This window comes from Manis pentadactyla, chromosome 12 (assembly GCF_030020395.1).
Source record: "Manis pentadactyla isolate mManPen7 chromosome 12, mManPen7.hap1, whole genome shotgun sequence".
Taxonomy (NCBI): Eukaryota; Metazoa; Chordata; class Mammalia; order Pholidota; family Manidae; genus Manis; species Manis pentadactyla.
The window spans coordinates 92,847,850-92,860,981 of NC_080030.1; the positions used below are offsets into that span (position 1 = coordinate 92,847,850).

Sequence of the window (13,132 nt, forward strand, 5' to 3'; positions counted from 1 at the left end):
TAAATGAAGGTGCCATGTACACAGGGATGGGATTCAGGACAGGCAAGCCCAAAACATGGCCTACTGACTATGTCACGTGAAGGAATTTGAGAAACGGCATGTGCAGGAAAGACTCACTGACCTTCTCCGAAGCAGGTCATAACTCTGATGTGATAGGTGCCCTCCCTCTACCATCCCTCTGTGAAGGTGAAGAGGCACATAGGACCCGCAGGAACAGGCCTCCCTAAGTTTCCCCTAGTCTACTACCCATACCTCCCACCCTTTGTCCTAGCATATCTTTCCATGGCTTTGTACTCTTCATCAAATCTAGCATAAAAACACGCACATTTAACCAGTTCTCTGGGTCTTCATTTCCTTAAGAAGGACTCTGTGCCACATGAAACTTAGATAAATATGTATGCTTTTCTCCTGTTACTCTTTTTCAGTTAATTTGCAGACCCTGCCAGGGACCCTAATAGGACTGAGCAAAACTTTTTCTCCCTGTGAGACAGCACAGGCAGTGGAAGCCCATAATGCCTTGTCCTGGCTGCCCCGACTTGCTACATGTCCCACAGGGCAGCTTCCAGGGGCAAGGAGCTGCCTGTCCCAGTTTACCTGGGTGTGAGGATAACTCCATGCCACCACGTTTCTGCACAACCCAGACCAATTTGAGTTGTCTCTCTACTCTTTCCAACCCCTTCTAGGCCCATGTAAGTAAAGGAATAAATCACTGTTTCCCTAGATGTACTGTGAGTAATGAATTGTTTCATGTGAAGTCCACCTACCTACATGTGTTGAATACCCTTACGGAAGGCAGCACACTGTGCTCGTTAGGTAGCAGGGGAAATCCTTCATACCATAGCTGTGTTTCCATGCCTGAATTAGGATCCAGACATGCTGCCCTCACCACGGGGCCAGCAGGGAGAAGTGCTCAGTACTCAGCCCTTCACCCAATGCATTTGCTTTAACATCTGTTTTAGCCTCTGTGATGGCTGCGGCAGGGGCCACACTGTCTTCAGGTGGTGCCCTCGTGTGTGGGGACGGAGGATGGTACAAGTTCCTCAAGACTGCTGCTTCCTAAGCTCTTGTCCACAGACCTGGTGACGGGATTGTAAACAGTGTTCTTGGGCCCCTCCTGAAGATTCCAATATAATAATTTGGGGGACCAACCATTGAGACCACAGAAGTCACCCAGCCTACAGTGTTATTTTTAAATCCTCCAAGAAAACAGAATCTAAATAGTCTTTCCATAATAAACAGTAATTTTGTAAACATTTCGACCTACCTAAATCCCTAGTAGTAAAAAGTCCCTCTTCTTTACTGAGAAGGGCCGGCTGTCCGCCTGCATGTTTGATCCGACGTAGCCTCTGACCCCATCTTGTCACATCTGTTCAGTCTTTAGCCTTCTTAATGTTTATGGTTATTATTTGCCCCCAGCCCTACCCTCCTCAACTTGAGTCTCCCTTCGCCCAGTTTCTGTGACACAGACTTCTAGTTCTCTGATCAGTTCTTCTCTTCCCACCTAAATATATATACTCCCGAGCTCTTGTCTGCAAGATCTTCTCCATTCTGCTTTTCTCCTTCAGGGGTTTTGTCCACTTTCATAGCTTCTTCGGCACATCTAGGAAGGTAGTCCCAAATCTTTAGGTCCCTCCAGCCCCAGACAAGTGTTGGTAACCTTTTATTTGAAGTTACACTTCCTTGCCAGTCCAAACTCTTCATTCTCCGCACGGGATAGCTCTTACCCCTGGCTTCCCAGTCTCTATTGATGTCAGCCCATAGGCTGTGGCTCTCGCACATAACCAAACTGGACATGAACATTCTCCACTATTACCATTATTTCCCTGCCTCATTGGTCCCCTCAAACTGAGGAACTTCCCACTTTCCAATTCATGGTTTCCCTTCTGCAGATGTTTACAAAAAGACTGAGCCAAATTAGAGTGTTTTAGAAGAGTTCTAACTCTCTAAACGCACACACAGCACAGAGCTCTGATCATCTTTGACTACATGGCCCAGACCAGACCAGTCAAGTTTCTTCCCCAGGTTTATTCTAAGTTCAATGAGCCTAGAAGGACCCTTGACACCAGTGTTATAGAACTGGAAGGATGAGAAGCTGAGACTTCTGCACATTTGGTAGGTGTCTGTTCACCGTCCCCTGAACACGCCTGAGCTTTCTTTCTGCTGTGTTATCACCCTCTCCCCTCCTTTTCTGCTAGTTGAAATTGTATCTATCCATTGCTCAAAATTTACAGCAAAGAGCTTTTACTCCTCAAATTCTGTGATTTCTCCCTCCTTTGAACTATGCCCACTACATAAGCTTCTGAAATGCCTAAAAGAGGTTTCCCATTCATTTTTTTATCTGCCACCACCCCATTACCCACCTGGGCACAAAACCTTGAAGACCAATGCATTATAAATGTTGGTTCCTTAGTGTCAAAGAAGGATGTCTGATCACCAGTTTTTGTATAACACCTATTTCTTTTTTTTTTTAAATAATTATTTTTTATTGAAGGGTAGTTGACGCACAGTATTACATTACATTAGTTTCAAGTGTACAACACAGTGGTAGAACATTTATATACATAATTCGAGGTTCCAGCTATCACCCTACCAAGCTGTTACAATAACTTGACTATATTCCTTATGCTATACATTACATCCCGGTTACTTATTTATTTTACCATTGGAAGTCTGTCCTTTTTTTTTTTTTTTTTTGAGGGCATCTCTCATATTTATTGATCAAATAGTTGTTAACGACAATAAAATTCTGTATAGGGGAGTCAATGCTCAATGCACAATCATTAATCCACCCCAAGCCTAATTTTCGTCAGTCTCTAATCTTCTGAGGCATAACAAACAAGTTCTTACATGGAGAACAAATTCTTACATAATGAATAAGTTACATAGTGAACAGTACAAGGGCAGTCATCACAGAAACTTTCGGTTTTGCTCATGCATTATGAACTCTAAACAGTCAGTTCAAATATGAATACTCATTTGGTTTTTATACTTGATTTATATGTGGATACCACATTTCTCTCTTTATTATTATTATTTTTAATAAAATGCTGAAGTGGTAGGTAGATACAAGATAAAGGTAGAAAACAGAGTTTAGTGCTGTAAGAGAGCAAATATAGATGATCAGGTGTGTGCCTGTAGACTATGTGTTAATCCAAGCTAGACCAGGGCAATAAAACATCCACGGATGCAGAAGATTTCTCTCAGAACAGGGGGGGTGAGGTTCTAAGCCTCACCTCTGTTGATCCCCAATTTCTCACCTGATGGCCCCCCTGCGACTGTGCCTGTCTTAGGTTGTTCCTCCCTTGAGGAATCTTACCCGTCTCTGGCTAACCAGTCATCTTCCGGGGCCATACAGGGAAATGTGAAGTTGGTAAGTGAGAGGGAAGCCTTATTGTTTGAAAAGGTTAGCTTTTTACTTCTTTGCATATTTATGCCCTGTGGCTTCTATGCCCAGCATTTGTCTTGAGGTATCTTTACCACTTGGAAGAATTATGATACTCGGTAAATTTGATATGAGGCACGAATTCTATTTAAGGGTTGTAATTAGGAAGGAAGAAGAAAAGCTATAGAAGTAGCAGGCGGAAGAAAACATGGGAAGATTGATTATTTCTTTGACATATCTTCTTGTAGAGTAACTTCAGCATGTATAGGTTTTAAGCTACTACTTAAATTGCGCACACACATTAACATAATAGGAGTATAGTTACATAACCAAAGCATATCTGTAATTACCAGCCATCTCCAGTGAAACCAAGAAAACCAGTTAGGCACCTTAGGCATTTGTGAAAACTTATCTATGATATGGTGGATATTGTCCAACTGAACTTGAACAGTCTGAGAGAAATCACACAAATTAAAACAACCCATTCCTGGGGACTGTTCACATGCCATATGTTCTTTTAACAGTAAATAGTCTGTAGTTGTAAGACTTTGGAGCGCTACAATTTGCACTTCTCCAAATTCTTGGTTGAGTTCCAACAGTATAGATCCAGTCAAATTTGTTGTTTTACTGTATGCACAGGCCAGCTTAGATATCTCCTTCCTCATTCCCATGGCAAGTCCAGGAACTGGTGGGATGAGTGCATCTACAGCTGTAGCAGTGCGTAGATCTTTGTTGGGGGTTTTTGATGATCATCTTCTGGCATGAGTCTTCCAGAGAGTGCAGATGTTGGAAGTTCTTTTTCATATCGTATCTTAGTTCATTTTCGGGGTAGCCCAATTAGGCTTTGATCCTCTGTATAAACACAAACAGACCCTTTGCCTACACTTTTATATGCCCTTTATACCCTTGTGTAGAACTCGTTGGAGGTTACCACACAGGAACTGCCCTTTTTTTTTTTTTTGCTTTGTTTTTGGTATCACTAATCTACACTTACATGACGAATATTATGTTTACTAGGCTCTCCCCTATACCAGGTCTCCCCTATAAACCCCTTTACAGTCACTGTCCATCAGCATAGCAAAATGTTGTAGAATCACTACTTGCCTTCTCTGTGTTGTACAGCCCTCCCTTTTCTCCTACCCCCCCATGCATGTTAATCTTAATACCCCCCTACTTCTCCCCCCCTTATCCCTCCCTACCCACCCATCCTCCCCAGTCCCTTTCCCTTTGGTACCTGTTAGTCCATTCTTGAGTTCTGTGATTCTGCTGCTGTTTTGTTCCTTCAGTTTTTCCTTTGTTCTTATATTCCACAGATGAGTGAAATAATTTGGTATTTCTCTTTCTCCACTTGGCTTGTTTCACTGAGCATAATACCCTCCAGCTCCATCCATGTTGCTGCAAATGATTGGATTTGCCCTTTTCTTATGGCTGAGTAGTATTCCATTGTGTATATGTACCACATCTTCTTTATCCATTCATCAATCGATGGACATTTAGGTTGCTTCCAATTCTTGGCTATTGTAAATAGTGCTGCGATAAACATAGGGGTGCACTGATCTTTCTCATACTTGATCGCTGCATTCTTAGGGTAAATTCCTAGGAGTGCAATTCCTGGGTCAAATGGTAGGTCTGTTTTGAGCATTTTGATGTACCTCCATACTGCTTTCCACAATGGCTGAACTAACTTACATTCCCACCAGCAGTGTAGGAGGGTTCCCCTTTCTCCACAGCCTCACCAACATTTGTTGTTGTTTGTCTTTTGGATGGCAGCCATCCTTACTGGTGTGAGGTGATACCTCATTGTAGTTTTAATTTGCATTTCTCTGATAATTAGCGATGTGAAGCATCTTTTCATGTGTCTGTTGGCCATCTGTATTTCTTTTTTGGAGAACTATCTGTTCAGTTCCTCTGCCCATTTTTTAATTGGGTTATTTGTTTTCTGTTTGTTGAGGCGTGTGAGCTCCTTATATATTCTGGACGTCAAGCCTTTATCGGATGTGTCATTTTCAAATATATTCTCCCATACTGTAGGGATCCTTCTTGTTCTATTGATGGTGTCTTTTGCTGTACAGAAGCTTTTCAGCTTAATATAGTCCCACTTACTCATTTTTGCTGTTGTTTTCCTTGCCCGGGGAGATATGTTCAAGAAGAGGTCACTCATGTTTATGTCTAAGAGGTTTTTGCCTATGTTTTCTTCCAAGAGTTTAATGGTTTCATGGCTTACATTCAGGTCTTTGATCCATTTTGAGTTTACTTTTGTATATGGGGTTAGATAATGGTCCAGTTTCATTCTCCTACATGTAGCTGTCCAGTTTTGCCAGAACCACCTGTTGAAGAGACTGTCATTTCGCCATTGTATGTCCATGGCTCCTTTATCAAATATTAATTGACCATATATGTCTGGGTTAATGTCTGGATTCTCTAGTCTGTTCCATTGGTCTGTGGCTCTGCTCTTGTGCCAGTACCAAATTGTCTTGATTACTACGGCTTTATAGTAGAGCTTGAAGTTGGGGAGTGAGATCCCCCCTACTTTATTCTTCTTTCTCAGGATTGCTTTGGCTATTCGGGGTCTTTGCTGTTTCCATATGAATTTTTGAATTATTTGTTCCAGTTCATTGAAGAATGTTGCTGGTAGTTTCATAGGGATTGCATCAAATCTGTATATTGCTTTGGGCAGGATGGCCATTTTGACGATATTAATTCTTCCTAGCCACAAGCATGGGATGAGTTTCCATCTGTTAGTGTCCCCTTTAATTTCTCTTAAGAGTGACTTGTAGTTTTCAGAGTATAAGTCTTTCACTTCTTTGGTTAGGTTTATTCCTAGGTATTTTATTTTTTTTGATGCAATTGTGAATGGAGTTGTTTTCCTGATTTCTCTTTCTGTTGGTTCATTGTTAGTATATAGGAAAGCCACAGATTTCTGTGTGTTGATTTTGTATCCTGCAACTTTGCTGTATTCCGATATCAGTTCTAGTAGTTTTGGGGTGGAGTCTTTAGGGTTTTTTATGTACAGTATCATGTCATCTGCAAATAGTGACAGTTTAACTTCTTCTTTACCAATCTGGATTCCTTGTATTTCTTTATTTTGTCTGATTGCCGTGGCTAGGACCTCCAGTACTATGTTAAATAACAGTGGGGAGAGTGGGCATCCCTGTCTAGTTCCCGATCTCAGAGGAAATGCTTTCAGCTTCTCACTGTTCAATATAATGTTGGCTGTCGGTTTATCATAGATGGCCTTTATTATGTTGAGGTACTTGCCCTCTATTCCCATTTTGCTGAGAGTTTTTAACATGAATGGATGTTGAACTTTGTCAAATGCTTTTTCAGCATCTATGGAGATGATCATGTGGTTTTTGTCTTTCTTTTTGTTGATGTGGTGGATGGTGTTGATGGACTTTCGAATGTTGTACCATCCTTGCATCCCTGGGATAAATCCCACTTGGTCATGGTGTATGATCCTTTTGATGTATTTTTGAATTCGGTTTGCTAATATTTTGTTCAGTATTTTTGCATCTACGTTCATCAGGGATATTGGTCTGTAGTTTTCTTTTTTGGTGGGGTCTTTGCCTGGTTTTGGTATTAGGGTGATGTTAGCTTCATAGAATGAGTTTGGGAGTATCCCCTCCTCCTCTATTTTTTGGAAAACTTTAAGGAGAATGGGTATTATGTCTTCCCTGTATGTCTGATAAAATTCCGAGGTAAATCCATCTAGCCCGGGGGTTTTGTTCTTTGGTAGTTTTTTGATTACCGCTTCAATTTCGTTGCTGGTAATTGGTCTGTTTAGATTTTCTGTTTCTTCCTGGGTCAATCTTGGAAGGTTATATTTTTCTAGGAAGTTGTCCATTTCTCCTAGGTTTCCCAGCTTGTTAGCATATAGGTTTTCATAGTATTCTCCAATAATTCTTTGCATTTCCGTGGGGTCCGTCGTAATTTTTCCTTTCTCGTTTCTGATACTGTTGATTTGTGTTGACTCTCTTTTCTTCTTAATAAGTCTGGCTAGAGGCTTATCTATTTTGTTTATTTTCTCGAAGAACCAGCTCTTGGTTTCATTGATTTTTGCTATTGTTTTATTCTTCTCAATTTTATTTATTTCTTCTCTGATCTTTATTATGTCCCTCCTTCTGCTGACCTCAGGCCTCATCTGTTCTTCTTTTTCCAATTTCGATAATTGTGACATTAGACCATTCATTTGGGATTGCTCTTCCTTTTTTAAATATGCTTGGATTGCTATATACTTTCCTCTTAAGACTGCTTTTGCTGTGTCCCACAGAAGTTGGGGCTTAGTGTTGTTGTTGTCATTTGTTTCCATATATTGCTGGATCTCCATTTTGATTTGGTCATTGATCCATTGATTATTTAGGAGCGTGTTGTTAAGCCTCCATGTGTTTGTGAGCCTCTTTGCTTTCTTTGTACAGTTTATTTCTAGTTTTATGCCTTTGTGGTCTGAAAAGTTGGTTGGTAGGATTTCAATCTTTTGGAATTTTCTGAGGCTCTTTTTGTGGGCTAGTATGTGGTCTATTCTGGAGAATGTTCCATGTGCACTTGAGAAGAATGTATATCCCGCTGCTTTTGGATGTAGAGTTCTATAGATGTCTATTAGGTCCATCTGCTCTACTGTGTTGTTCAGTGCTTCCGTGTCCTTACTTATTTTCTGCCCAGTGGATCTATCCTTTGGGGTGAGTGGTGTGTTGAAGTCTCCTAGAATGAATGCATTGCAGTCTATATCCCCCTTTAGTTCTGTTAGTATTTGTTTCACATATGCTGGTGCTCCTGTGTTGGGTGCATATATATTTAGAATGGTTATATCCTCTTGTTTGACTGAGCCCTTTATCATTATGTAGTGTCCTTCTTTATCTCTTGTTACTTTCTTTGTTTTGAAGTCTATTTTGTCTGATATTAGTACTGCAACCCCTGCTTTCTTCTCACTGTTGTTTGCTTGAAATATGTTTTTCCATCCCTTGACTTTTAGTCTGTACATGTCTTTGGGTTTGAGGTGAGTTTCTTGTAAGCAGCATATAGATGGGTCTTGCTTTTTTATCCATTCTGTTACTCTGTGTCTTTTGATTGGTGCATTCAACCCATTAACATTTCGGGTGACTATTGAAAGATATGTACTGATTGCCATTGCAGGCTTTAAATTCGTGGTTACCAAAGGTTCAAGGTTAGCCTCTTTAGTATCTTACTGCCTAACTTAGCTCGCTTATTGAGCTGTTATATACACTGTCTGGAGATTCTTTTCTTCTCTCCCTTCTTGTTCCTCCTCCTCCATTCTTCATATGTTGGGTGTTTTGTGCTGTGCTCTTTCTAGGAGTGCTCCCATCTAGAGCAGTCCCTGTAAGATGTTCTGTAGAGGTGGTTTGTGGGAGGCAAATTCCCTCAGCTTTTGTTTGTGTGGGAATTGTTTAATCCCACCGTCATATTTGAATGATAGTCATGCTGGATACAGTATCCTTGGTTCAAGGCCCTTCTGTTTCATTGTATTAAATATATCATGCCATTCTCTTCTGGCCTGTAGGGTTTCTGTTGAGAAATCTGACGTTAGCCTGATGGGTTTCCCTTTATAGGTGACCTTTTTCTCTCTAGCTGCCTTTAACACTCTTTCCTTGTCCTTGATCTTTGCCATTTTAATTATTATGTGTCTTGGTGTTGCCCTTCTTGGATCCTTTCTGTTGGGGTTTCTGTGTATTTCCGTGGTCTGTTCGATTATTTCCTCCCCCAGTTTGGGGAAGTTTTCAGCAATTATTTCTTCTAAGATACTTTCCATCTCTTTTCCTCTCTCTTCTTCTTCTGGGACCCCTATAATACGGATATTGTTCCTTTTGGATTGGTCACACAGTTCTCTTAATATTGTTTCATTCCTGGAGATCCTTTTGTCTCTCTCTATGTCAGCTTCTATGCATTCCTGTTCTCTGGTTTCAATTCCATCAATGGCCTCTTGCATTCTATCCATTCTGCTTATAAACCCTTCCAGAGTTTGTTTCATTTCTGCGATCTCCTTTCTGGCATCTGTGATCTCCTTCTGGACTTCATCCCATTTCTCTTGCGTATTTCTCTGCATCTCTGTCAGCATGTTTATGATTCTTATTTTGAATTCTTTTTCAGGGAGACTGGTTAGGTCTGTCTCCTTCTCTGGAGTTGTCTCTGTGATCTTTGTCTGCCTGTAGCTTTGCCTTTTCATGGTGATAGGAATAGTCTGCAGAACTGGGACGAGTGACGGCTGGAAGGACTTCCTTTCTTGTTGGTCTGTGGCCCTCCTCTCCTGGGAGAACAGCGACCTCTAGTGGCTTGTGCTGCGCAGCTGCGTGCAGACAGGGTTTCTGCTTCCTGCCCGGCTGCTATGGAGTTAATCTCCGCTGTTGCTGTGGGCGTGGCCTGGCTCGGGCAGCTGCTCCAAAGTGGTGGAGTCGCGTTGGAGCGGGAGCGGCTGGGAGGCTATTTATCTCCGTAAGGGGCCTCCCTGCTCCCTGCAGCCCAGGGGTTAGGGTGCCCAGAGATCCCGGATTCCCTACCTCTGGATTAAGTGACCCGCCCTGCCCCTTTAAGACTTCCAAAAAGCACCCGCCAAAACAAAACAACGCCCACCAAAAAAAAAAAAAAAAGAAAAAAAAATTTTTTAATTAAAAAAAAAAAAAAAGTTTTTAATTAAAAAAAAAAAAAAAAAAAGGTGGTCGTTCGTTTTTCTTTATTCTCCGGTGCCAGCCTCAGGCCTCTGCTCACCGGTCTTTCTGCCCTGTTTCCCTAGTATTGGGGTCCCTATCCCTTTAAGACTTCCAAAAAGCGCTCGCCAAAACAAAACAGCAAAAAAGCAAAAAAAAATGGTCGCGCGCTTTTCTTATGCCCTCTGTCGCCCAGCCTCCAGTGCCCGCTCACTGTTCTTGCTGCCCTGTTTTCCCAGTATCGAGGGCCCTGCACTCTGGCCCGGATGGCTGGGGCTGGGTGTTCGGCAGTCCTGGGCTCCGTCTCCCTCCCGCTCTGCCTGCTCTTCTCCGGCTGGGAGCTGGGGGGAGGGGCGCTCGGCTCTCACGGGGCCGGGGCTTGTATCTTACCCCCTTCGTGAGGCGCTGAGTTCTCTCAGGTGTGGATGTGGTCTGGATATTGTCCTGTGTCCTCTGGTCTTTATTCTAGGAAGGGTTGTCTTTGTTATATTTTCATAGATATATGTTGTTTTGGGAGGAGATTTCCGCTGCTCTACTCACGCCGCCATCTTCCGCCCCTCCTTAACACCTATTTCTTTAGTTCAAACATGCACATTCTTCACAATTTAATATTGGTTAAGTCAGCATTCATCTAATAATCATTGGCAAACTATAACTAAATTGGCAGCAATTTTTTCTTTCTTAGTAGTACATAAAATATGGGTGCATCTTTCATTTGATGGTGTCTTAGGTTCTGTGGAATAAAGTATCATTCAAGTGTTCCTGATGGTATGTTCACTCTTACTGTTTTCTATGTCTATGGTTGTCTCCTCTTCCTTTAAATTTGTACTTTTCTCAAATAGAGTCAGACTATTACACTGCAATAAGGCAGTTCTGAATGTAATGGTGTCACTGTATCATGGTCCCACATGATAAAATACTGTTTATGATTCTTAATATGTTTGCTATAGAATTAACTCCAGTTAAATATAGGAGATGGTTAAAATACATCTTTTTTTAAAATTGTGAACAGGCCACCATGTTATGAGCTTCAATTTATGAAGACAATGTAATCAGAAGCAGAGTAGTGTTGGAATTAAATAAGACAGCCAACACAACATGTTATATTTAATGGCAATATAATTATCATTCTTTGAGCAGAATTGTGGCCTTTGAGAATCTCTAAAGGTTTATAAACAAGTCCAGGTGCTCTCTTACCATCCAATTATCCTTGCTTGTGTGCTTTCATTCTTCATTTGTCCATGAGGCTGGGAAATCCAACAGTCTTGGGCCAGGCAACTCCAGGGAGGGGAAGCTGTCCCATTAACACAGGCATGGGGGCACCTGTCATGACACCTTGTGTTGGGGAAAAAGCTGGTATCCTACCTCATTTTCCCACAGCCTGGAATGCAGCCAAAATGGGTGGCTTGCCCCACAAATGCTTTACTCTGAAATCTGGGTTTTCCTGACTCTCTTAAGCCTTTGTTCAGGCTGGTCTTTCATCTACAGCGGCACCATCTAATGGGTCTCCTGTGACTGTGAGAATGTTCTACAGATCTACAGTATCCAATTCACTTGCCGTCAGCCATATGTACCTATTGAGAAGAGCCCTTGAAATGTGGCTACTGCAATGCAGCAAGAGCTGAATTTTTAATTTTATTTAACTTTAATTGACCTAAATTCAAATAGAGACATGGCCAGTGGCTACTATATTGGATAGCACGCATCCAACAAGCACATTTCTTCTCCAAATCCCCACCTTTGGGGGGCAACTCAGAGGCTATTTCCTCCATGAGATCCAGTCTTCCCAGTGGAAATTACTCTTCCCTTTCTCCAAATTCCTATTATACTTTGAACCATTATTGTAGCATTTACCACTTTTTAAACTTACAGATACCTGTGTACCATGTCCTCTCTGAGAACTAGGACTGTCTCTTATTCTTAATTTGGATTCCACTGTGCCTAATGCTGGGATGCCTTAAAGTGTTTACTGCGTGTCAACCACAGCAGCACAGGAGTTAACATTAGCAGCAAGAAACTGACGGGATTGCTCTACAGACAGGGATCAACCTTGCTGAGAGAAAGGTGTGGGCCTTGGCCTCCAGCTCCTGGCAGTAACTGCTAAGCCCTCAGAATATCCCGCCTGGTAGGAGGGCCTTTGTTTACCTGGGAGCTCTGGGCTGAGTTATTAGCTTGACCTCTAGAGGGGTCACAGATTGGGCTACAAATTTCTTATTCCTACTTCACACCCTAATTTCTCCTCTCCTCTCCAGAATGCCCCTAAGCTCTCACTTCATTTTTCCTTTTCCCTTTACAATGGAATCTTAGGCTATTAGGGTCTCAGAAAGACTAGGAGGCATTTGAGTCATGTTTTTATAGGAGGGGGGCTCTTGTGAATATGTTCACACACAAGAACAGAAGCAGACAGTCCTAAGGAGGTGCAAAGTGGGGCGAAATACACAGCATGAATGAGGAGCAAACCCTTGAGGTTGGGTAAGGGCAGGTGGAGGGCTCCTGGGATCACCAGGGTGGTCCAGGACCTGCGCCGCCGGGTGAGGGGGGCACAGCCAGCGAGGCCATGTGCAGATGGCTGGCCAAGCCACACAGATGTCTCTGCCCTCTTCCCTGCACAGCCTCCAAGCCCCTAGGAAAACACCGACCAATAAATTAAGTTGAAAAATATGAACGAGGCAGGAAATATCAACCTGGAGTATTTGTCAATGGCATGGGTGTTCTGGAAGATGCGAAGCCCCATCTGGCCCTTCAGGAGCCCCTTCTTCCCGGAGGAGCTGGATCTGCTGTTCAGCACCAGGTGGGCCACTATTTTGTCTTGCCTTTCTTCTTCAGTGAGAATATGGCTTCTCGGGTACCCAGCCAGGCTGTTGGCCTCAGATTCACTGCAGCTTCCGTCCAGCATCATGGTTCTTGAATGAGGCATTCCACACATGCAGGGGAACTGCGGACAGCAAACACAGTGTCAGGCATGTTTAGGCCTCGTGACGCGCACAGGAGGTGGTCTGGGCTGAGGGCAAAGCCCCAAGGCTGCTCAGGACCGCAGCAAGGCAGAACTGGAAGAATCTCCAGAGACACTTATTTCAAAGATTCCCTACCCTCG

At 42.6% G+C, this 13,132-nt stretch overlaps 1 protein-coding gene across 2 annotated transcripts in view; it reads right to left on the minus strand.

Moving 5' to 3' along the window:
- Positions 1 to 11,156: 11,156 nt before the first annotated feature.
- GABRR2 (gamma-aminobutyric acid type A receptor subunit rho2) overlaps positions 11,157 to 13,132 on the minus strand; it is a 36,256-nt gene continuing 34,280 nt past the window's right edge. For both annotated transcript variants that reach the window (XM_036912200.2, XM_057489412.1), the window contains exon 9: positions 11,157 to 12,973. In XM_036912200.2, coding sequence (XP_036768095.2) covers positions 12,662 to 12,973 — 312 coding nt within the window. In that variant the 3' untranslated portion in view covers positions 11,157 to 12,661. The remainder of the gene's footprint in view (positions 12,974 to 13,132) is intronic.